The sequence below is a fragment of the Ischnura elegans genome, chromosome 12 (genome assembly GCF_921293095.1).
Source record: "Ischnura elegans chromosome 12, ioIscEleg1.1, whole genome shotgun sequence".
Taxonomy (NCBI): Eukaryota; Metazoa; Arthropoda; class Insecta; order Odonata; family Coenagrionidae; genus Ischnura; species Ischnura elegans.
This window is the reverse complement of record NC_060257.1, coordinates 42,758,552-42,781,656: the sequence shown is the minus strand read 5'-3', so window position 1 is coordinate 42,781,656 and position 23,105 is coordinate 42,758,552. Positions and strand designations below refer to the sequence as shown.

At 35.9% G+C, this 23,105-nt stretch overlaps 1 protein-coding gene across 2 annotated transcripts in view; it reads left to right on the top strand.

The window, feature by feature from the left end:
- Positions 1 to 18,723: 18,723 nt before the first annotated feature.
- The window catches only part of LOC124169046 (protein obstructor-E), a 37,967-nt gene continuing 33,585 nt past the window's right edge, over positions 18,724 to 23,105 (top strand). For both annotated transcript variants that reach the window (XM_046547515.1, XM_046547516.1), the window contains exon 1: positions 18,724 to 18,798. In XM_046547515.1, the coding sequence (XP_046403471.1) occupies positions 18,765 to 18,798 (34 nt within the window). In that variant the 5' untranslated portion in view covers positions 18,724 to 18,764. The remainder of the gene's footprint in view (positions 18,799 to 23,105) is intronic.

Here is a 23,105-nt window from a genome sequence, read left to right as displayed (position 1 = left end):
GTTATGAATGAGAAGCTAAGACCACGCCGATATTTATATACTACGAAGCTTGAAGTGACGCATTGGATATAGCCTTCACATGCGTCATAATAAGACCAAGTGTCGTCACCGCAGGATTTCTCCCTTGAGCGGAATACACCTTTTCCGCATGGTCGACATTGCACTGTGGTTTCGAGGTATTTTTTCGCAGAGCTAGGCTTCCCATTCGATCGTTTTGTTTCGCAGGGCGTCATCGATAGCTCTTGCGAATGGCGGCGTTGGGTCCTTGCAAGGTGGCCGATTGGTTTACATTAAATACATGTGACCTTGTATTTTTTTTAGTCTGCGACGATGGGAAGTGTGTATGATTCATGTGTATGTGTCTGACTCAGGAGTGCGCTTCTATCAGTGTCTTTTATTTGATAAAGAGCCAAAAGAGGCTATTGATAAGTGTATTTCTTTTGAATAATGGGATATAGAATACATTGAGTCCCTTGATGTTATCGCAATTTATTCATTGCTCTACAAAGAGTACCTACATCCTTATACGAGACAAAGAAAAGCTTCCTATGAACTGGAATTTCGAACTTAACTACGCACAGTTTTTAGTGGATACTACGTTAAAAATGTAGTGATTAAAAGCAGGATTCATATTCGCGTCTAGAGTTACCTGGATTCATCATTAACTGTTTACATTACTTCAAGGAGTGATAGAGCCTCAAGGGTTTCTCTCGTCCATTCTAATTAATTATTACATGGAAATTGTAGTTTACTTGTTTAGTTTACTTTGCAGAGATAAATATGTGAACCGCAATCGGTCCTTCAGATTAGCTGTGATCCCATATGGGCCAAACAAAAAGGCAAAGCCAATACCAATGTCAGGTTTTCCTTCATCCCTTCTTTTCTGCCGAATACCCATGTTCCATGTGACCTTGCTTCTGATCAACTCCTTCATGTGGCATACCACAATACTGAAAGTTGAGAAAGTTTCTTTCCTGGAAAAATTCAGTCAGTCTTTTCAACTTACGTTTAACTATAATACTTATTGAGTTGTTTGAGCTTTTCTCAACGAATAACTCCGCCAACTCCAGTTGCGACGCTTGAACTTTTCCTTAATGAGCAGACACTCATGTATTTAAATCGATTATAATACCAATTGATTTGCTCTATTGCCTTACACACCATTTAACTTTGCGAAAATTGATTTACTAACTGATTTATTTCGCAGATTTCAGCTCAGGATGCCTACCAATATCGTTAAATCCATTTTATAGGGCTTTCAACGGTGTTAAATAGGTAGTTTCAACTAATCCTACCTATTTAATAATATTTATTAATATAAAATAGCTTAAAAAAATCAAATTTAAACCAAGTTAAGTCGATTTATGCCGCCTAAAGTTGTTGTGAACAAGCTAGGGCTATTCTTGATTCTCTATTGCTAAGTCACTATGAATAAAATCAAGTTAACACGTTGTTTAGAACTTTCATAGAGCATCCTCACAGTATGCTCACGCCATTGAATCATCTTGGATTGTTGCTTATGAGGTGAAGCGAGACGTGCTTGGTGGCTCTGAAGGGAGATGTAGGTCTGTGCCGCTCCGAAACCTCGATGACTGGCCAAGCGAGACAGCAACAAAGACAAGTCACGACCAGTTAAGTAGCACTCAGCACGCGATTCCTACGAAGGGATATGAAAAAATGAGAAATTTTCTTCGATGACAATCTCATCTTCAGATATCTTTTCAGGCGTTGAAGTCTCCGAGTCCATCGGAGACTTCAACGCCTGCGGGCATATTGGCAGTGTATGATGGTACCAGATGGATCTTCAATGGATGATAGAGCATGGTCATCACAATTTTGGTGTATTTACCAGTTATGAAAATGATTTGGCTTGTCATCAATCCATCTATATACTTAGGTAATAATACCTTCTTTTATGTTCCGCTTCATGAAGTGGCAAAAATAATCAGAGAAAGATCGATGAATTCTCCAAATTTACCACTTAACCAAAAACTTTTGGCTAAGAAACATCTTGAATCTCAAGGTATGAGACAAAATAAAACACGATAGTGTATCGAACCTACCACGAGGCACTACTTTACTATCTTCAGTTAGTGGCATTTAAAAATGTTTGAGGATGTATTATCAGTGTAATGAAATGTGATGGTACTAGCTTATATGCAGTAGGCTTTCCCAAAATTATAAGGCACCATTATAGTCTTGGTGTTTTCTTTAATTTCAAACGGAAGCAGTCTGTTTATTTATTTGTACCCTCTATATATCGTTTATGCTTAATAATGTAACTGTGACTGTAATTAGCATGGAATACGTTCAGTTGGAATCAAGGAAAGCTAAGGAAGACTAATCACAAGAACTTATCCATCATGACGAATGGTGATGGTAATGGTAAGAACCATACTAGTATACATAATGCAAAACTAATGGATATTATGGTAAAATAAATTTTTTACTTTTTTATTTTCGAAAAAACTATGGCATGGGGAAATGTGTAACCCCAAAAATCCCATCAATCAGGTCCCTGTCCAAAGCAGGCACGAAATTTTCTTTGGCATGTACTTGGAAGGCACGTGGGTTGCTTATACTTATGTCTTGTTGTCAATTCGTACACCTCAGAAAATCATCCATTACATTAAATCAGCTTTATACGTCATTTAAATAATTCTGCAATATAAAAATCATAATTGGTTATTGGAAGCCATTATTAAAACGCAAGTTTAACGTAAAATGAAAAAAAAATGATAACAAATGCTCCTGAACTAGTGATACCCTCAGAATATGTATTGCGGGTAGTCGCCACAAGAGAAAATATTTCCTGCTGAGCTGTAGCCCCCAAAGTCCCTCCACTTGGCTACGCGCCTGGACCTGTGCCTCAGAAATTAAGGAAACATAATTACAGGGTTTTTCGGCAAATATAATTTTTCCAGATTTTTTGTAGAGAACCCAAACATTCCACGACTTTTCCTTGAACATTGAAAATCCATTACTTCCCCATTAGCTATTCGATCGAGGGCCTCCAACTTTCGTAACGCAAATATCAGTGAGTGTAATGATAGGAATTTAACTCAGGAATGGTCACACTACATAATCCAAAATATGCCGCAATTAGAAGGCAAAAATAATTTATGCAGTCAAACAGACCGTCAATGCCAACGATTTGAAAACTTGTAAAAATACTACAGCTATGCCTAAAATGAAAAATAATCCGTCAAAAGAAAGAGAAACAGCTAAATGCAACCTAAAGGTTGTTCAGCTGACCAGACCTGCCAGACCAGACCATTCCTGAGTTAAATTCCAACCTTTAGCTGTTTTTCTTGTTTTTGACCGATTATATTTAATTTTAGTTAATCATAAATGATTCTCTTAGACGGACGAGTAACTATGGTCGAAGTGGTACATTGTTTGCAAATTAGTCAGGGTTCTGCTTACGAATTTTGTATAAAATCTTAGTTAGGATTTGCAGTGTTATATAAAATTCACTAACTCTTGATTTACTTTGTGGTATTCCATTATAAGTTTTCCTGGATATCAGACAATTACTTGTTCTACTTATTTTTTATCAGAGCGCGACCCGGGTATCAATGAATTATCATCATCGTCAGACGCAATTTATGATAATTCATTGAAATCCGGGTAGCGCTCTAATAATAAATAAGTGGTAAAAGTAATTGTTTGATATCCAGGAAAACTTTTAGTGTTATATAAATTAAAAAGTTTGTAGCTATATTGCGGAGAATAATTTACTTACCCTCGTAACTTCAATTTTACATTGGTTTGGAACACTCATAATGCCCGTCTTCAAGTTACGTGAAGGAAGGTACGGAAATGCTTTATCGCACGCCCATTGCTATGCAGCGTGGTGGTTGGTGCATGAGATGACATCCGAGCCTCTTCTTTGACGCCATACGAGAGGGCAGCACTGGGACTCTTTTCTGCGGCCGACCCCACACCCTTCCTCCTCAGAACCCGCCTCGCATACATCAACACCACGGCGCATATAACCACGCCACGTACGCGTGATCGCTACACGTTTCCGCTAGAATTCCTCGGCACAATGATGCCTCGCCTCTGAGGGCAGCCACTGCCTATTATTTGATCCTTACTTTGAGTGGAGGAATGTATTGGACAAAATCGGTCACAGGATGGGCTTTAAAAACGACTGTTTCTGTTAACATAAACAACTTACATCTATGCACATCACAAACTTGCAAAAAGGTAGATGGCAACGTTTATAAAAAAAAATACACCAAGGTGGTTGCGAGATGCACTTTCAAATTGGTACAGCTAGGGGGACGAATCACCGTAAGTTTTCCACTCGGAGCACTTATATTTCAGTACAATAGCATCAATGGTGGCGATCATAGAAAAATTATAGTAGAATCATAATGAAATCAATATAAAGATATGTTCATATGCTATAAAACCCACTTCCGACTACTCACAGACTGACCGAAGCACCCAAAAAAATGTTTTGGGCGAACGAAATAAACGAATGGAGATGCGACAAAAAGTCATAATCGAACCCTAATAAAATAGTCTAAAACCCTAGCAAAAGTTGTGGAAACACTAAATCATCCATTATCTATCTATTACAGTGTTTCCTACTGCCCCTATGACTCTACTGTTTGCGGGTAATAGCGGGTCATAGAAATCTATTTTCGAAAAATGTAATTTTCAGGATCTAGACCACGTGATATGTCGACAAACCAATTCTCAGACCGATCCGAACACTTTTAATTTTGGGCCAAATAGAGCAATTTCACTATTTCATGAATTGATATCTCAATAATGTTGAGAAATGCGGTTTTGTGTCAAAATCGAGTGACCGCAATCGGCAGCTGAACTTTTTCTTATTGGCCTCTTCAGCTTTTACAGAGTTTTAGAATTTCTAGAGCTTTTTCTAAACATGTCTCGAAGCTGTGAACCTATTTTTGGTGAGTGATAATTTACATTTATAGTTATATTTTTCTATAAACCGGACTTAAACGTGTGAATAAATGTCAGTGTCATCTATGCCTATTCTTTTTTTTTACAATATTTTGTGCATTTGCATATATAATCTATTTTTTCCATCCGAAACGTCGACTTATGTACTTATATGTTTTTTTTGTCAAAAAGGATCTGAAATTAAAGATTTCATGTTGATAGAAAAATTATATTAGTTTTACAGCAACTTGAATCTAAATTCATGAGTAAATATCCTTATCAATTACTGCGTTGTAGAAATAAACCACAAAAACTCGAGAAACTTTAACTCCCAATTTTTAGCTGAGTATACTTTATGATGATATTTATTTTGTCGTAAGTATATCCTCCAATTTAAAGCTTAGTCATGAATTTTAGGAAAAAATCGACACATTACAACAATTAAATCAAAGTTATTTCATGATAACTTTTTTCGGTGAGATATTTCGTAATTTCCTTCGTATGACAAGTGTTATATTTAAAAAGAGATGAAAATATGTGTTTCTATAAAACACATCCTTCAAAAATTAGTCAAATCCTAGAGTTTTTAGTTAATTTCAATTGCATCTTAGTTCAGAGAGTAAACTCAAATTCACTGTTACAAGTTCCTGTACCTTTCTGGTAACAGATGACTGCTATGTGAGCCGTAACGCGTCGTACGCATTAAAAGTAGTGTGGAAAAGTGACTTTTATTTCAATATGACGAACCTCCACTATTTCACTCCTGAATCGGTTTGATTTCTTCGAGGAATGTTAAATAAAAATTGTATGGAAATTTAAAATTATCTTGTACAAGACCTTGTACCATTCTGGTATCAGATGATTGCTCTGTGAGCCGTAACGCGTCGTGTGCATTAAAATAATTGTGAAAAAATTTCCTTTATCTCAATATTTCGAACTTCCACTATATCACGCGCGAATAGGGTGGTTTCCTATTATTTTTTTATTGCATAAATCGAAAGATAATTACTCTTGGAGTACATTTTTCACGCTTTTAGATTTTTAAATGACGATATCTATTTTTCGCGATTAAATGTAACTTGGCGATTATCTTTTACAAGACCTTGTACCATTCTAGTTTCAGATGATTGATTGCTCTATGAGTTGTAACGCGTCGTGCGCATTAAAATAATTGTGAAAAAGTGCCTTTATCTCAGTATACCTAGCGAACTTCCACTATATCACGCGCGAAGTGGTTGAATTTCGTAGAGGAATGTTGAGCATACGCGTTTCTTGGAATGGATGCATATGGGCGTTTCGTCTGCGCCTCCAAGTCACGCCAGCGGCGAAGAGAGAAAGGGAGTGTTGGAGGGGAAGGGGGTTTGGAAGAGAAGTTGAGTCGCCTGAGCAGAGAAGGTCGACCGCTTGAGTAGTGCGCTCAGTCAAAAGCGAAAGTGCCGCCGCTTTCGACTTCGCCTTGGAGAGAACCGTTAACCGGCGTCAGCGCGCGAGGTTCAAACTCTAAAGGCCGCTATACACGGCGAACGATTTCATTTGCATGTTCATTCAGCATGATCATAAGCATGATCACTCACCGTGTATGACGGAGCAATTCACGAATGAACCTTCATGCGCATGATCATTCAGTGAAAATTAGAACATGTTCTATTTTGCTCGCATGATCCTGTGAATGATCACGTGATCATTCAGCATGAACATTTGCATGATCATTCACCGTGCATAGCGGCCTTAAGCATACACTACTCCAAATCATTGCACATAACAACTATGGACCCTAGAAGCCACGGTGTACAAAGGTATTATTTCGGAGATAAGTGCACATTATCAGTGGCGTAGCCAGGTGGAGGGTCCGGGGGGTACGGAACCCCCCCCCCCCCCCCCGAAACATAAAAACACAATTATTTTCCTTCATAAATGAAAACAAAATATTGAAAAATAGTGAATTAAAATATTTCTTTAACAAATGAAGTTTTTCAATTATAAAAAGTGTTAAAATTAGTTTAAAACCCATTATATACTACCCTGTTTTTCAAAAATTTCCCCCCCTGATTATGGACCCCCCTCGAAAGAAATTCCTGGCTACGCCACTGCACACAATGGTTCTTGGGGTACTTAATATTGTTATAAAAAATACATACAGGTAAATCACGAATATATATCATGATATTGCGTAACCTCTTGGTTAATTTTGAAATGATTTCCGAAATATATCCAGCAAGTGAAACTCTATTGTCGCCATCATTATTCTTGTGTCTCCCGCCAACCATTAGCTGCAATTATCTCCAAAATTATGATTCCCTTGGTTACTTGAGTTCTCTATTGACTTCATAGGCGCCTTCACATGTGTGGTTTTAGATATAGACCAAGGATGAAATTCGCCATGCAAAAATCATTTGGTTTAGCTGGGAGTGGTAGCATGCATACTCAGCGTGTGCATCAAATAGGGGGAACTAAATTTTTTAAATTTCTCACGAGTTTGGAGAGTCCGATTGTCCAATTTTTTTCATTGAGTTGGTGTGCATGGCCCTGAAATATGATAAATATTTCAGCTGTATTCATTGTTTACTTTTTCTGTGGCATGCGGTAAGGTGAGACTTGCTTTTTTCTGAGATCAGTGATTTTCGACTCTCACTTCATTGGTTTTTGGTGAATTTTTGGCCAACTCTAATACTTTAACGCGGCATCCGTATTTATTAAATATTTTATTTCGAAAAATAGAACTGTAATCAATTATTCGACACTGACCTAGTTCAAGAGGACGAATTACAAGAAAATTGGTTTCACAAAAAAAGTCAAAATTATCTAAAGGTCGCATAAAGTTTTAAGTACATTTTAAGCTTTAATAGTGCATTCAAAGCTTCATCTTTTAAAGCTAGTAGAGGTTTTGGGAGCATACTCTTGTAACTCATGAAGATAATTCTGATATTCATTACAAATGAATAGATGACGTTTTCAATTTAACACTCAAATATTAACTATTTATTATTATTAGACATTTCGAGCGCAGAGTCCATACTCCTGGTGGCCAAGCCATCAATTGTGCTCGAGGAAATGTATTTTACGATACATCATATCACGAAACTTCTCAATTTTTTTCTTATTTTTAGTCTCTCAAATTTTACACGAGGAAAGCGTCTGTTGATCAATGAATCAACCGGTCACCATTGGTAGAAAATAAAGTCAAAATTCTATGACCATCATCGTTCAAATCAAAAATCACACACATTAATGAAAAAAATCTTTGGACTCAGTAACTGGGCCAAGGTTCTGAACAAGTGGATGTCTCTAACCCCGCCAGATCACCTTCAAAACCCAACCCACCGGATAAAAAAATGCAAACGGCTCCTCAGCTTGCTCCATTTCTTCGGATAATGTCGCGGCCGGGCGAACGAAACTTTCAGGCGATTAAAAAAAATACTCGAACCATTGAACGACTGATGCAGTTGATCGTTTCTGCGGTCGTAAAAAAGCACTCTACTTTCAAAGTTTGTTTTTCGGCTGAAAGAAAGGTGAAGATGTTGGTTCATTCACGCTTTTCCGACCAGAGAATTTTGTAAATTCACCAAAATAACAGGCTGAAACGATGGCTGTAATTAAGTAAAATTGACTCTCTAAAGAAAGATTTCAGTTTTCACATTCATTTGCAGTCAGTGAGAATTGCTATTTGCTTTGGACATGTGGAATTTGTCATGCTCATGCATGCAGGACATTAAAGGACAGTTTTGAATAACTTTATTACGAGATTTTATCCACGTAGTAATTCACAGTACATTATTTTGATTCTAAATTAAATTAAAATAGTACAGAAATTCTTCTTTATTAATGATTCTAAATTTATTTGGTGAATTTTTAGTTTCGCGATACCATTTAGCATATTAAAACTGAACGTTACAGGCTAAAAACTTTCAAACTGAACCACACTATCTAGGTAGGAATTCGTATGATGATTATTTACATGGAATAGATAGCAGCTGATAATGTTTGTCCCTTCTGGGAAAAATTTGGAATCCTGCACTTTCAGCTAAACTGCTTCAACAATAATATTTAACTCATAAAATAATGAGGCTCACTCAGAAAATAATTTTAACTCATAATAAAAAAATACTTCTCTGAGACATAGAAATTAATCATGGGAGACAATTTAACAAATACGTATTGTCAATAATTATCAAAACGGTAGTGTATGGTTGCTTGCTTATATAAATTGATAGCTTAATAGATTGAATACTCTATATTCTGGACGTAAATCCTCTTTATTAAAATATTTGGAATAAATCTATCCAGGGCTGTTAATTGTTTTTTAATACTTTCGGAGTACTTTTAATGGAACAGTACCGTAGCTTTTGTGTGGATAAAAGCTGAATTATCGATTGAACATTCAGTCCTTTCATAAATTTGTTTTTTTTTTTATTTTTTCGTCCGTTTTTATTAGGGTCAACGTCTTCGCTTTAAAGGTTACTTGACGCGTTTGTAACCAGTGTTCCGAGAAAAAAATCATGATAAGCAAAAGAAAGATAAATTACCTGTCGTGCCGCCAATTTTTCAGTCTAAAGCGAAAATGAAGACGATTTTGATTAAAACTGCATGACATATCATTTATTTTAATAGAACCCACTACCAAAAAAACTTTCTTGATGTATATTTCATTGCCTGAACACAAAGTAATGCAATTAATGGCAAAGAATATCATTTTATCTTATTTATTCTGACATTCATGTAACGATGCAATAGCACTATAGTAATGAGATATTAAAGATAGTAAGTCGGCGATCAAAGACGTTGGGTTAGATATATTTATTTTATACGTAGGTACTGACAATTTATATTAGTTTTTATAAACTACAGTTTGCAGCTTCAAATAGGTTAGTTTCAACGTTTCTATTTCTCTTTCTCATTTTTTACTCTTGACATATTCTTAATGTAATAGCGAGAGTTTTTCATTTCTGCTTGGGCGTTTAAGTAAGCGAATTTAAAGATTGGAGATTTTCTAATCAATTTTCGTAATTAGATTTCTATCAAATGCAATGTAAGCATTAAATAGCTATAGCAATTAAAAGGTAAAAATTATTTATACATTCAAATTCATCATCAAAGCCAGCGATTTCTTTATAACGGAATTGAGAAATTGTGAGGACTATAACTATGCCTAAAATAAAATGTAAAGACAAAATGAATCAGCCAAATTCAGCATTTGTTTGACAAGCAATTTACGAGAGGAATCCATGCTTAGTAGAAAATAAAATTTTCGGTTTCACAATAGTAATTGCTAATTTATTTTTTTAGTAAGAAAATACGATGTGTATTAAAAAATTCATCCAAAATTTGCATTATAAGTCTAATTAGATATCAAAATAAACACACCTCGTAAGTGATTTTAAAATCAGAGATAAAAATGTGAGATCTTAATGACTTTTTTGGAGTGTAGAAGAAAGTATAGCACATGGTTGTAGTAAATTCACCAGTTCAAAGCAGTCAATCCCTCAAGGCTGACATAACATTTAAAGTAGGTCCTTCAAGGCCTAAAAAGCCTAAGACCTAAAAGGTCAGTAATTCAATTTTTTGAAAAAAAGTTCATTCCATGATGATATTAGTTCGAGAAACTTAGTTAACTTAGGAAGTTAGTGAACAGATATGTAATCAGGAAAAAAAAACCTAACCTCTGAAGAATGTCATTAGGTATGAACCAATTTAAAGTCAACAATTAGCAATCGCTAGGACACATTACTCATGAAATAACGTGTAAGGAACCAGAGCAATTAATAAGTCGGATTTTTGATTGATGACAAAAGATATTTTGGGCCAAATGCAGCGCCAAACCGGTATGCCTCATTATATCTATCTGGTTGGTTGATCACGCTGAGTAACAATCAAACAGGTGCTAAGGTCATTTGTACCATTTATATCAGTTTAAATGATTAATGGATTAAGAATTCAAAGGAAAAGAGGTAGATATACGGGATCGTAATATCAGACTCACTGAAGAAAGTCGCTTGGTTACGGATTTAATTTAACAAATTCATGCACGTAGTTCTTCGTTAAAACTTTCGTGGGTGCTCGTCATTATGAATAATAACTTTTGGGCTATGTCGCCGCGTCAATTCTTGGGTGGCCCCAACGTTGGGGCCACCCAAGAATTGTGTGATATACAGTTGTCATTATATAATTTACATTTAACGAATTTTAATTGTGCCACAGAGCGTTGTACATCATTTCCCTTGACCTTAACGAACTTATAGATGATTAATTCATGGTTAAAACGCCTTGGAACGACAATATATCGAAATTTCAAGGAGGTAATCTTACTTAAAGATGTAAGCCATAAAATCAATGAGGTAGCTAAGTTTTCACACCCTTTATTTAGGTAACTGTCTTATTAAAAACAGTTCAAGTTTTAAAACCCAAGAATAAGCTGAAGTACAAAGCAATCAGCGGCGGATCTATGTACTGTAGCCCCCCCTTGGGTATCCAATTTACACTAGATATAATGGACATTTTCTTCGTACCCCCACTACTTCTGGGAGATTACTACCACTTAGTCCCCCTTGTCCCTATCCTGGATCCACCACTGGAAGCAATTAATAACAAAGTCATATTTTTACATTGATTTTTGCATTTAGTTGATGCAGAAGATATTTTTCGACGAAAAAGGCCCATGACAATGAAGTAGGAATTAAAAGAATGATGTTAAAAGCTTACAATATGGAAATAGTAAATACTTTCTCACTAACGTTAAAAGTACAATGAAAACTGAAAAATTTATTCATTTTTATCCTTCTACCTCTTACCTTCTCTTTTCAATCCCTTCTCAAATACTTCTTTTTCTCTTGACTTCTTTGCCTTCCGCACCAATTCCAATAGCCAATTGCAAAGACTTTCATTTTGATTTCCATCTTTTGTATGTATTGCAGCTGTTAAACGTCATCGTTATTAATGAGATTATTGTTGTACTTGTTTTTTGTTGTATTTACATAGTATATTTTGTTTATACAACCCAATTTAAAGGTCTTTGTGCTGTTTTTGGTATTAAATAAATAAATAAATAAAAATAAATGAAATTACCAAATTTTCGCAAAAGTTTTTAGGCATTACAAAAAAATGAGTGGATAAAAATATCGTAAATAATAATTGCCCATGAATTACTCAATTAAGTAATATTGCTCGCAAGGAATATAATATATTCTTTTGATTAATGTACTTGGTCTAGAATCAAAATCGTCAAAGAACTATTTAAGTATCGAATCCCAAGTTCATTATCATTGGCTAATTAAGCTCAACATTTTAAAATAACTCTGACCTACATGTTGAAATCACTATTGCGCAAAATTTTTGGTGTTCACATGATAATTATCTGAAAAAAACACGAAATCAAATCCAAATCTCGAGATTCCTATTTCATAGTGTCAAGGATTAAATAACTGTGACCGATGGAATCTTTCAAGGTAATATCTTATCAAATATTAATTATGATACGAGTTTTTTTTTGCAAAGACCGTGCAACATTTTATCGATTTGTAAGACTTTTTTTGTTGGTAAATTTTATACGAAAAACCCTTAATGCAATATCATAATACTTCAGAAACTGATTGTATATTAATATCTCAACCTTTTCATGATCTTAGTGTGATATTTGTAGTTTATTATTTTTTGTGAAAGTAACAGAGTTCAGAGATCCATGCGGTGATTACATCAACGATACTTGATATGCATACTCAAACCTCAATAAAAATCCATACCAGAGGATGTAATACAGAAGTGAAACTAGTTAAGGCCAATATTAACACTCAAATTTGCGTACTGCCAGGGGAAATGGATAGTTTTTATAGATAATTTACTTAAAGATGGATTTTAATTCACTCCTAATACTTCACGTTGTTTGGGAGCATTCAAAAAAATGCAAATAAAATGTCCAATCGATATGTAGGGAATAAAAACAAAAGCTATTGTCGTAGTCACAGCCAAGCAGATCCATCTCAAGATATCGGAATTTGCCATTTTCATCTTGGTCCCATGCAAAGAGGTCGAAGATCACTGTACTATAAAACCCAATTCTGACCTCCGCCTGACTCACTGCTTCATACAAAAATATTTTGGGCGAACGAGACGAGATGAGACGAAAAATCATGGAATCGACCCCTTCTACAATCTTCCGAAGCCCTAAGAAAATTTGTCAAAACACTAAATTTTCTAGCTATTACAGAGTTTCCAACTGCCTCAATGTCTCCTTTTTTTGGTGGCATTTGCGAGTCGAAAAATCGACGGTAATGAGGAATTTGAACAGCACGGAGAAGCTTGTCAATGACACCGAAGTCATTGTGACGGCTATTAGTTCACACCTTGTAACAGTCAGAAAGCTTGAGAAGGCAAAAACTGTTTGGTACACCTAGGATTTAGTTAAAGCAAAAAATCAAAAGAAATAGGCGTGACGGAGTGGAATATTTCCATATTGAAATTAACACATGCAATTTTCCACGATTGAAAAGTTTTACTCCCGACCAAGGTTTCGATGTTACTTCATCATATTCAAGGTACAAAATAAATTAAATAAAAGGTTTTGCCCGCCTCGGTGGCGGCGGGTCATAGCCCTCGCCTGCCAAACAGAAGGTCACGGGTTTGAGTCCCGCCTGGGTAAATTACCGCTATCCAGGGCATGGATGTTTATATACGTTAAATTGTTAGCATGTTAATACACCGATGTAAAAGGCCGCATAGAGCTGTTTTCTGTGGCATGGAAATAAAATAAAAAAAGAAATCATAGCATCGTAATGCCTAAAAGGAACTATTTGGTACCTTGAATATGATGCAGTAACATCAAAACCATGGTCGGGGGTAAAATTTTAAAATAGTATAAAATTGCATGTACTTCTTTCAATATCAATTTAATTAGGTTCGATGTCAACGAAAAAATAACTTTTATAAAATAACAAAGGCCAGACAAGAAATGTTAGAACTGGCAAAGCGAAAGCAAGTCACTCTTTTATACATACATATCCTCTGATAATACAATATAATCACATCATTTGTCAACAATCCTAAGATTGGTTTGACGCAGCTCTCCATTCCTCTCTCCTATCCGCTAACCTTTTCATAGCGACGTATTCCTTCTCTTTTATATCCTATGTAACTCATTCGTGGCCGTCCCTTGCCCCTTTTCTCTACCTGTCCTTCTACGATTGCCTTTATCAGGCCATCATACCTCATGAGGTGGCCAACTAACAATAAGTTGTCCAGTCTTCTCCATGAGGGTTTTAGAAGAAATCATTATAGCATGAAATACTTTAATTTGATGGTGTTACTACCTAAATCTAAGAACTAATGCTTGGAGTATGCTCCTATATGGAAGTGAGGCAGGAACAATGACAGCAGCGGAGAAAACAAGGATAAAGGACTTCCAAGTCTGGTGCTTCAGAAGAATGTATAAAATCGTTACCGGCTTAATTTTGTGGAATAATGATATATCCATGATTAAAGCACAAATGGCAATATCCGCAATATTACATAATAGTGTGGATATTCCACTTAATTTTGTGGAATAATGATATATCCATGATTAAAGCAAATGTTAATATCCACACTATTAGATTAGATAATAATGTGGATATTACCATTTGTGCTTTAATCATTGATACTTCAGAAGAATGATGAGGATCAAATGGATCGACCGAGTTAGTAATGAGGAATACCTAATAAGAGTAAGAGAGGAGAGAAGCCTCATGAAAACCTTAATAAGAAGATGGAACAACCTTATAGGCCACATCTTGAGACATGATGAAGACAATCGTCGAGGGACAAGTGGAAGGCAAGAACGGAAATGGAAGACCTCGAACAAAATATATGGAACAAGTAAAGAAGGATGTGAAAGAGGTAAAATATGTAGGTGTGAAAAGATTAATTGATAAGATAGTTGAGTGGATAGCTACGTCAAACCAATCTTAGGGTTGTTGATCAGTGATGATGATGATGACTGCCTTCAACGTTGAGCGAGTGACGTATGAAACGCTAATGATTTCATGGATACGGGTGTTCGAAATGCGAGAATGTTCCAGTAACAAGCGTCTCGATTTATTCTCCGAGCATTCCGCTCGGCTGGATTCCGACGCATGGCTGCTGGGAAGGACATGACTCATGAAGAACAGTGCTCTAGATTATTAACTCGGCGGCACGCCTCGTCAAGAATAACTGCCACGAAAGAAGCAGGAAGTGTAGACTTCCATTGAGTTTCAAATACTTTTCTCGTGCCCAATTTGGGAATTCAATGCATACCCAATATGATAACGTAAATAATAGTGCTCTTATATTTGTCTAAGGATTTGTAGTAAACCGAAAGTAATAGGAAAAACAAGGTTGGACGCAGAGGGTGAAGGATAAAGGTTTTGTCTTTTACAGTGACCTATTACTTTTTTTAAACCTGAGTGTACAACTTAAAAATTTTAGAGAATAAAGATTGAACCATTTTTTATTATATTTCTTGTATTTATCCCAAATTTAAAAAATACGTCTGAGAAAATACTGGGGTAGTATTTTAAGATTTGAGATATTTGAGGCAAAGAACACCAAAGGCACCTCCGAGTTGGTCAACCGGAAAAATCAGCCATGGTCCAGCATAGCCTGGATGAGAACCATAAAATAAGGTGGGAGGACACCAGAGTTTTACGGTGATCAAATCAATTATTAGGTCGTTTAACTAAAGAGGCGATAGATATAAGACTGGGAAATAAAAATGTCAACAGAGACACCGGATATTCGATCAGCAGCTCTCAGAATAGAACTCTTAAAAGAATTATGATTGCCGGAGCTAAGTCTACGTTGGTCCACGGTCCTCCGCGACAACAATCAGGACTCGACCAATCCGGCCCCTCCTAATGCTGAGCTTCAACGGTCACTTCAAATATTCATTCAGTAACCGTGAGAATGGGTAACGAGTAGGTGTCCGAAACGTCGGGGCACTTAGAAAATCTTACCCGCGCGGAATTCCGAGAAAAGTTTAAATATTATGTTTGCCGGAAAAGTGTAAAATCTTACGTAAATGATAATGCCTTTATATTTGTGTGAATATTTGAAATAAACTGAAAGTAATAGGAAAATCAAGGTTGGAAACAGAGGGTGGAGGATAAAGGTATTGTCTTTTTCGGGGACTTATTACGAATATAAAACTTTGGTGTACACCATGAAATTTTCAAAGCATAAAGAATGCACCCTTTTTTATTATATTTCTTGTATTTATCTCACATCTGAGACAATTACGCCTGAGAAAACACTGGGGTAATATTATAAAATTTGATAAGTAGGCAAAATTTGAGAAGTGTCAACTTTATAAATCCTCAGCGATAGCATATCTTTTAAGGTGGTAATACCTTAACAAAAAATACCGGTCGAGGGAGAGTGATGCGTCTCCTTAAGCCACTATCCCAAAGACTTAATGAAACACTTATAGCGAAGTCAGGCAATCCTGGTTCAGGGCATTCTCAGAAGGAATGGTTTTCCTTAGCAGGAATTTTTGCACCTACAGGCTGATGGGATGGCATGGAGTGGTTTCTCACCCCCCTGGCAACGGGAAAGTTTTGAAAAAAATAACATGCCTGGAAATGAGTTTTACATCATTTTGGCACTAAAAATTTAACTTTAAACTGATGCAGTTTAAAGTTAAATTAAGATGCAGTTTAAAGTTAAATTATTTGTCAAAACTAGATAATGGTTTAAATAATTTTTTTTATTTCTCTGAGGCTTTGGGGGAAGGGGATCTATCCCCTCATTCCCCCATAGTTACGCCACTGCTGCCCATATATTTAACAAGCTGATGGTTGGCTATCAAAAATATGTACAAAATCAGTAAAGCTATTTTAAATAATATCCTACATCACAATAATTTAAGGAATGCTAGAAATCTAGGGAAAATTGTGCCGTAACTTAATGATTGGAAGGGACCTTGGACTCAAGCCAATAATTCTATAATTCTCTTTCTTGTTAGCGTTTAAACTCTGATGCTTCTCCGCATATTTCGCTGAATGTGATTAACGGAGTAGTGGCTTATCAGTAGCTTGTGCACCACTGCCACTGATCAGCTATACAAGTTACTCGTGTATTCTTACTTGTAGTGGTCATGAAGTTGTTCAGTGTCAAACGTCTTTCCTGAATAATGTTTTCAACCGGCATTCACGTATGAGAGACATTAACTTTGAAAACCAAAAATTGAATTTAATTTTAGGTGTAAGGACGCTGAAAATCGGTCAGACTAGCGGAACGATTCATTTAAACAAATGTGTAAATATAACTTCTTACAATAAATATTATTAATATAATGAATATTGGTCGCACCAATTTTGATTGAACCAATTTTATTATTACACTTTATTTATTCTTCCGATGCATTTCAGTACAACTAGCACGTGATTTTCTTCCTCTCCCACGACCAGACCGCCATGCTCGCTGAAGCAAAGTGAGGGCAAGTTCAATGCAATTCTCCTTCCCTTCTTCCAAGAAAGCCTCGCCTGCAGCGCCAGAAAAGATCGAACCGAGATGGATGCCTCCTCGAAAACGATGCATTGGACTATTCCACGTCTCATTATTTACCGATATATCGGAAGGATTTAGTGCCAAAAACAAGGACGCATCAAAATTGCTCGATCGGTCCTCTTTGCCAGGAATCATTTGTTTAAAACTTGGGCTATTACCTTAACACGCTGCAAACTGGGGTATTTAAATGTAGAGGGACGACGTTACTGGGTAGAGGTGTTGAGATTGAAAATATGTGCCAATTTGGGTGAACTTTCTTTGGTTTAAACATGGTTTACAAAGTAATTTTTGAAATATAACATTGTTTAAACGAGCATTATGATGCGTCGATTCATGATAAGTAACGAACAACAACTATTAGCGTACTACCAAATACGTATGGTATGCTTTAAAATTGTTTAAGCCGACGCGCTCAAATTACAAGAATCATCTGTCCAGAATGTTCGGGAAGTAAATGACGAATCTCGCCATGAATGAGAATTCTCGCCATCTGCACGTGACGCATTAAAATTTTCATGAAGCATAGAGGGTTGGACGCTTTTGAAGATTTTACCTCTGTATTGCCTCAGACGCAATCGTTTTTTTTTTAGATACAGTAAACTGTTGATGAGAGGCAGCTCTTAATACCCTGAAAATCTGAGGATGATAAAGAAAGCTTTAAGTGAGTGAATCGTCACGGAGATAGACAAAATTCGAGATGGAGTGATGCTTTTTCTTTCATGAATACGACTGAACTACGTATACTAGGTAATACATTGTCATAGTAGTGAATGCACTGATTTTATATCAAGAATTTTTAATTCAGTATGTATGGTGATTCCGCCATAATCATAAACATTATTCTCCCTTTGGATTTCGCACCAATTTTTCGTCAAATGAGGCATATGTTGTGTGCCGCTAACGAAATTTATACTGACGCCGGGCCTTTCGTTTTCATAACCAGGTTTTTTATTCATATTTTTAATAAAATTATCTTTTTTATTTCACTGATTTTGAACTCATCATATTGGCAGACACTGCATTTGATCGACTATTTTTCTATTGAAATAGTTAAATAATTAAGTTACACACCGTTATACAGCGAGATATTCACATCAATTGCAGCACGTCCAATATTATACCCTTGACTCTTCCCCTCGTCTCCTCCTTCCCCTATCCTCCTTCTCCTCCAGTACTCCTCCCCCATCCTACCACTTTTCCTCACCCTTTCCTCCCTCCCCTCTCTCCGCGACATTACCCCTTCCACTTTTCTCCGCCTTGCCCCTCCTCCCGCCCGTTAAGCTTCTCATCTGCACCTCTCTTCCGATAGTCTCAGACAAGAAGCCATAGCGATGACATCCTCAGCGGTCGCTCTCATACTCTTCGGTGAGTACCACACCGTCATAATCATATAAACAGTGTTCACCCCTAAAGGGTTTCGCGCCAATTTTTCGTCAAATGGGGTACCCCATGTGTGCTGCAAACAAAATTTCATCCGACTAATTTTCAGAATTAGAGTTTTTAATTAATATTTTGGAATCAAATTGTCTATTTTTATGTTTCTGTTAGTACTGACTCATTCACTCAGTTATTAAATACGAAGGTTTTGATAGTTTTGGTATACGGGGTAGAGCTCATCCCGAACAAAACCTCAGGGGTGTAATGAGCAAACACTCAGGGCAGGAGTGCCAGCTCCTGTCCCTGAGTCACCTCATATTTCAAGGATTTATACATGTGGCGTACTTTTTCATCCACTGTGCGATTATCTTCTCCAGGAAGTAAGTGTTCAATCAAGGAGTATTGTACAGCGCCCAATCAAGCAATCACTGTAAGGAAGTGTATTTGAGTTTTCTCAGGGTAAATTTATACATCTATGTCGACGATTTTGGGGCTGCATCACATTTAACATAATTTTGGACTTATCGGTACCCCTTTTTTATCATCGGTATGAATATCGAATTTGTGCGTAACTTTCTATTAATCTCTTCATAATCTTGTAACATAAATCTCTTATTGTACGTAATTGTCCCATTATTTTCTGCTTGAGAGAAGAGCCTTCGAAATATTTGCATTAATACATTACATGCACCGGTAAACGCCCGATACTTTAACTGAGCTGAATATTGGTAGAGTTCCGAAGATGGAAATGAGATTTTAACAAATGTGTGAATATTGAGTAACCGTTAAGTTTATATGAGAGGTATTTTGAGATGACCTTCATCAATCAAGGATGGGTGAAATTTCTCTGGATTGATCTTACGATGAGGCTTTTATGTGATTCTAAGAAGACGAGATTGCATTTCAAGTGGCTGTAAAAATTGATAATTCTTAAATGATTCCCAAATATATGGAAGAAAGCAGAAAAATGCATGTGCGATATGTGATGAGGACAATTGGTTAATCTGGTTACATATTCTATTAAAAAATATATACATATAGCTACTATTATCAGAGGTTCAGGTTAAAATGGAAATATCCCCGATATAAAAGAATGTAGGAAATGTTTTCTGATGTGCGATTACCTAAGAATGCTAACTTGGGAGTACCTATAATGAATAGCACTAATAATAAATTTACTCAAAATCCACATTTCTATACGGCGCTTTCATTTTTAGTTTGCATTCCTGAAGGTGACTCTTTAAGGGTAATTTTTCATATCATCACTACATGCAAAATCTCCAAAGTTCTATCTCATGAAATTATTTTTTAAGCACCATAAGCTTCACATAAATGAGATGAATTATTAAAAACTATTTTATATTAGTTTTTCCGGTGCATTAGCATCAATCCTAGGACGGCTGAAAAGTTAATTTTACACAAGTATGTGCGAAAAAAGAGCTCTTTAAGCTTTAAAATAAAAGGAAAACTAAAATTGTATACGTAATTGATCCTTGATCAATTGATCTTGAGACTGAGTTGGCTATGGTGTCGTGGGAATAATAAAATTATGATTGATCGCTAGGTTCATGCCTATTCAAGGTTTTGCACCAATGGCATTCAATTCAAATGCGCGCTCATTTTTTTTATCGTTCTCTTGAAAAGCGTTCGTTTTATCGCCGCGTGGAGACGTTGACATCGCCTGATACAGCCATTCCGTTACTTGTCCCCGAAAAACGTGCGAACGTTGTAATTGGTGGCTTTTGTGACAGTGAAATCTTGTGGGGTGTGTCTCATGGCTATCAAACGGCGCCATCAGTGTTGCGTGTCGTTCTCTAACCGTGACGCGGTATAGTGAGTGATTAAATACCCATTATATTAGGTATTTATAAAAACGCTTTTACCCTTATCCATGGGAAGTACCAAAAATAGAGGTGCTTGCATAGGTATGAGCTTATGACCTGCAGTACGAAGCAGAAGCTGTTTTAAAAAACGTTTCGGTGATAAAAAGATACTTTAATTTAAAATGGCTAAAAGGATTTAGCAAAAACATACAATTTATCGCCAACGTTTTCAACGATATTTCTTGTATGCTGCCAAATCAAGGAATCACTTTAGTGAAGTCTTTTTGGGTTTTCCACCGGGCTAAGATATGCATTCTTGTCGACGTTTCGGCGACTGTGTCACCTGTAAAATAATTTCGGACTTATTGGAGCCCATGGGCTTCAGTCATGAGAGTAAATATTAAAATTTATAGCATATTTTAGAGCCTTGTAGTCCTTGATTGCAAGCAACTGCCTCATTATTGCTTTGATTGAGAAAGAGAATTTACTTAAATACAATGATAGTCATGAATGCTTACTTTCTCCTTCAAAAAGCTCGTGTATGCCACCCACCTTACGTTAATACTTCATTCTACGCTGAGGGGTTGGTTAATCACGATTAATGGTGATCGTATAATATAATAGGTTAAAATAAGTATTTCAGGTAGTTGCCTGGATTCATATATGCGGCACTCACAGAGAAAGTTAAAAACAACCGGTTATTTAACCCTGATGTATTAATAAGAGAATCCAAACCTCTTCGTAATAGTTTAAATCTAGGATTAATAGCATTTAGACCCATGCAAAGAGAAGAACGTACCATTAAGGAACAATCTTTTGTTACTTGGATGCATAAATAATAATGAAGTCGACTTATAAGATATTTATTTCTTTTGAGCAATCATATGGATCATAATGTAATCACCAGTGAGATCAGCGAATACTGATCTTTCTGGGGATTGTTTTTTTTTTAATTTTCTAGTTGAAACACTTATAGCACTTTCCCAATATTTTGATTTCTTTATAAGGACAACGATACCGTTACTGCAACATTATATATTACATTGACTCATTTTAGTTTCAGACTATGAGGCACACCCATCCTTGATTATTCCAATCTCGACTTTTAAATTCAAAGAAAATCTTTTAGTATAGGAGAATATCCATCAGAATATTTGGTCGGTTATTTTGTTATTATTCACCTTTCATTAATTTATCGGTATTTTATACTAAATTAATATTTGTTAATGATGCATATAAATTATGTACTTCTTTTGTAATTTTCGCAGGGTTATTTAAAATGCTATCCATTCATTTAATAGAATACTCTTGCACAACTTGGTTGATGAATTATCAATTATAGTATTAGTAATTATCACCTGTTTATTAAAAAATAATGGAGGTTTTCTTCAAGGGAGTACTCTTATTTAAGGTTCTACTCTTTTACGGTGAAGATATTTACGGGCGTTTGACGGTATATTTTGAATCACCTTTTAGGTGAACAGTTGACCAAGCCTTCAAAGTATAATTGCCAATCAACACTTCCTACTAGTTAAGAAAATGTTATCTACCATTAGCCTTTCGGAACCTGCCAAAATTTTATACCATAAAATATTTAGCAAGGAAAAGCAGTTGATATAAGTCATGAAGTTTCGTAAAAAGAATATTTTTCGGCAGCTAAAACATATATGGTTTACATGACTTAATTGTTTCCTAGAACGGCGACGAAAATTCTACAGCATTTTAAGTACTTAGAAAGTTGAGGTGAACTACCATGACAACAAAACCAGTTAAATGCTATCCATTCATGAGATTTAAAAAATACTCTATGGTTATGATTACATGACCTCCGTTTTTCCAGGATAAACTGCTGATAATGGATAATTCATCAACCAAGTTGAGCGAGAGTATTTCAACAATTTCATGAATGGATAGCATTTAACTGGTTTTGTTGTCACGGTAGTTCACTTCAATTTTCTAAGTATTTGAAATGCTGTGAATTTTTCGTCGCCGTTCTAGGAAATAATTTTCCAATAAATCTACAACATATATTGAAAAAGAAAACAAATTGAAGTGGAAAGAGATAGGTGGGCGTAGCCTTGCCAAACATCTTTGACGCGGAAGCGAAGCCTTCTCAAATGTTAAGCAGAGAAAGTGAGATTGGAGGAATATATTCGTTGTTTTTCAGAAAAAAAGTTCCCCGCTTCAAGACAGACGGGGCCGTAAATCGTGCAAGGATCATGCAATTCTCGAATCAAAACGTTCCAGCATTTCATATATAGTATATAAAATAGAATAGTATATAAAAAGGTGTAGTCAAAAAGAAATTTGAGTGCGAATTTAATTTTTTGAAAATATTTAAATGTTGCCACTTTACCCTTATATTTAGTCTACTTGATAACAAGCACAGGAAAAATTTATACATCAGTCAAGGAATGTGTCTTAATTTTATTTCCTATATCAGTTACGTAGGAATTGATATGCCCGATAATT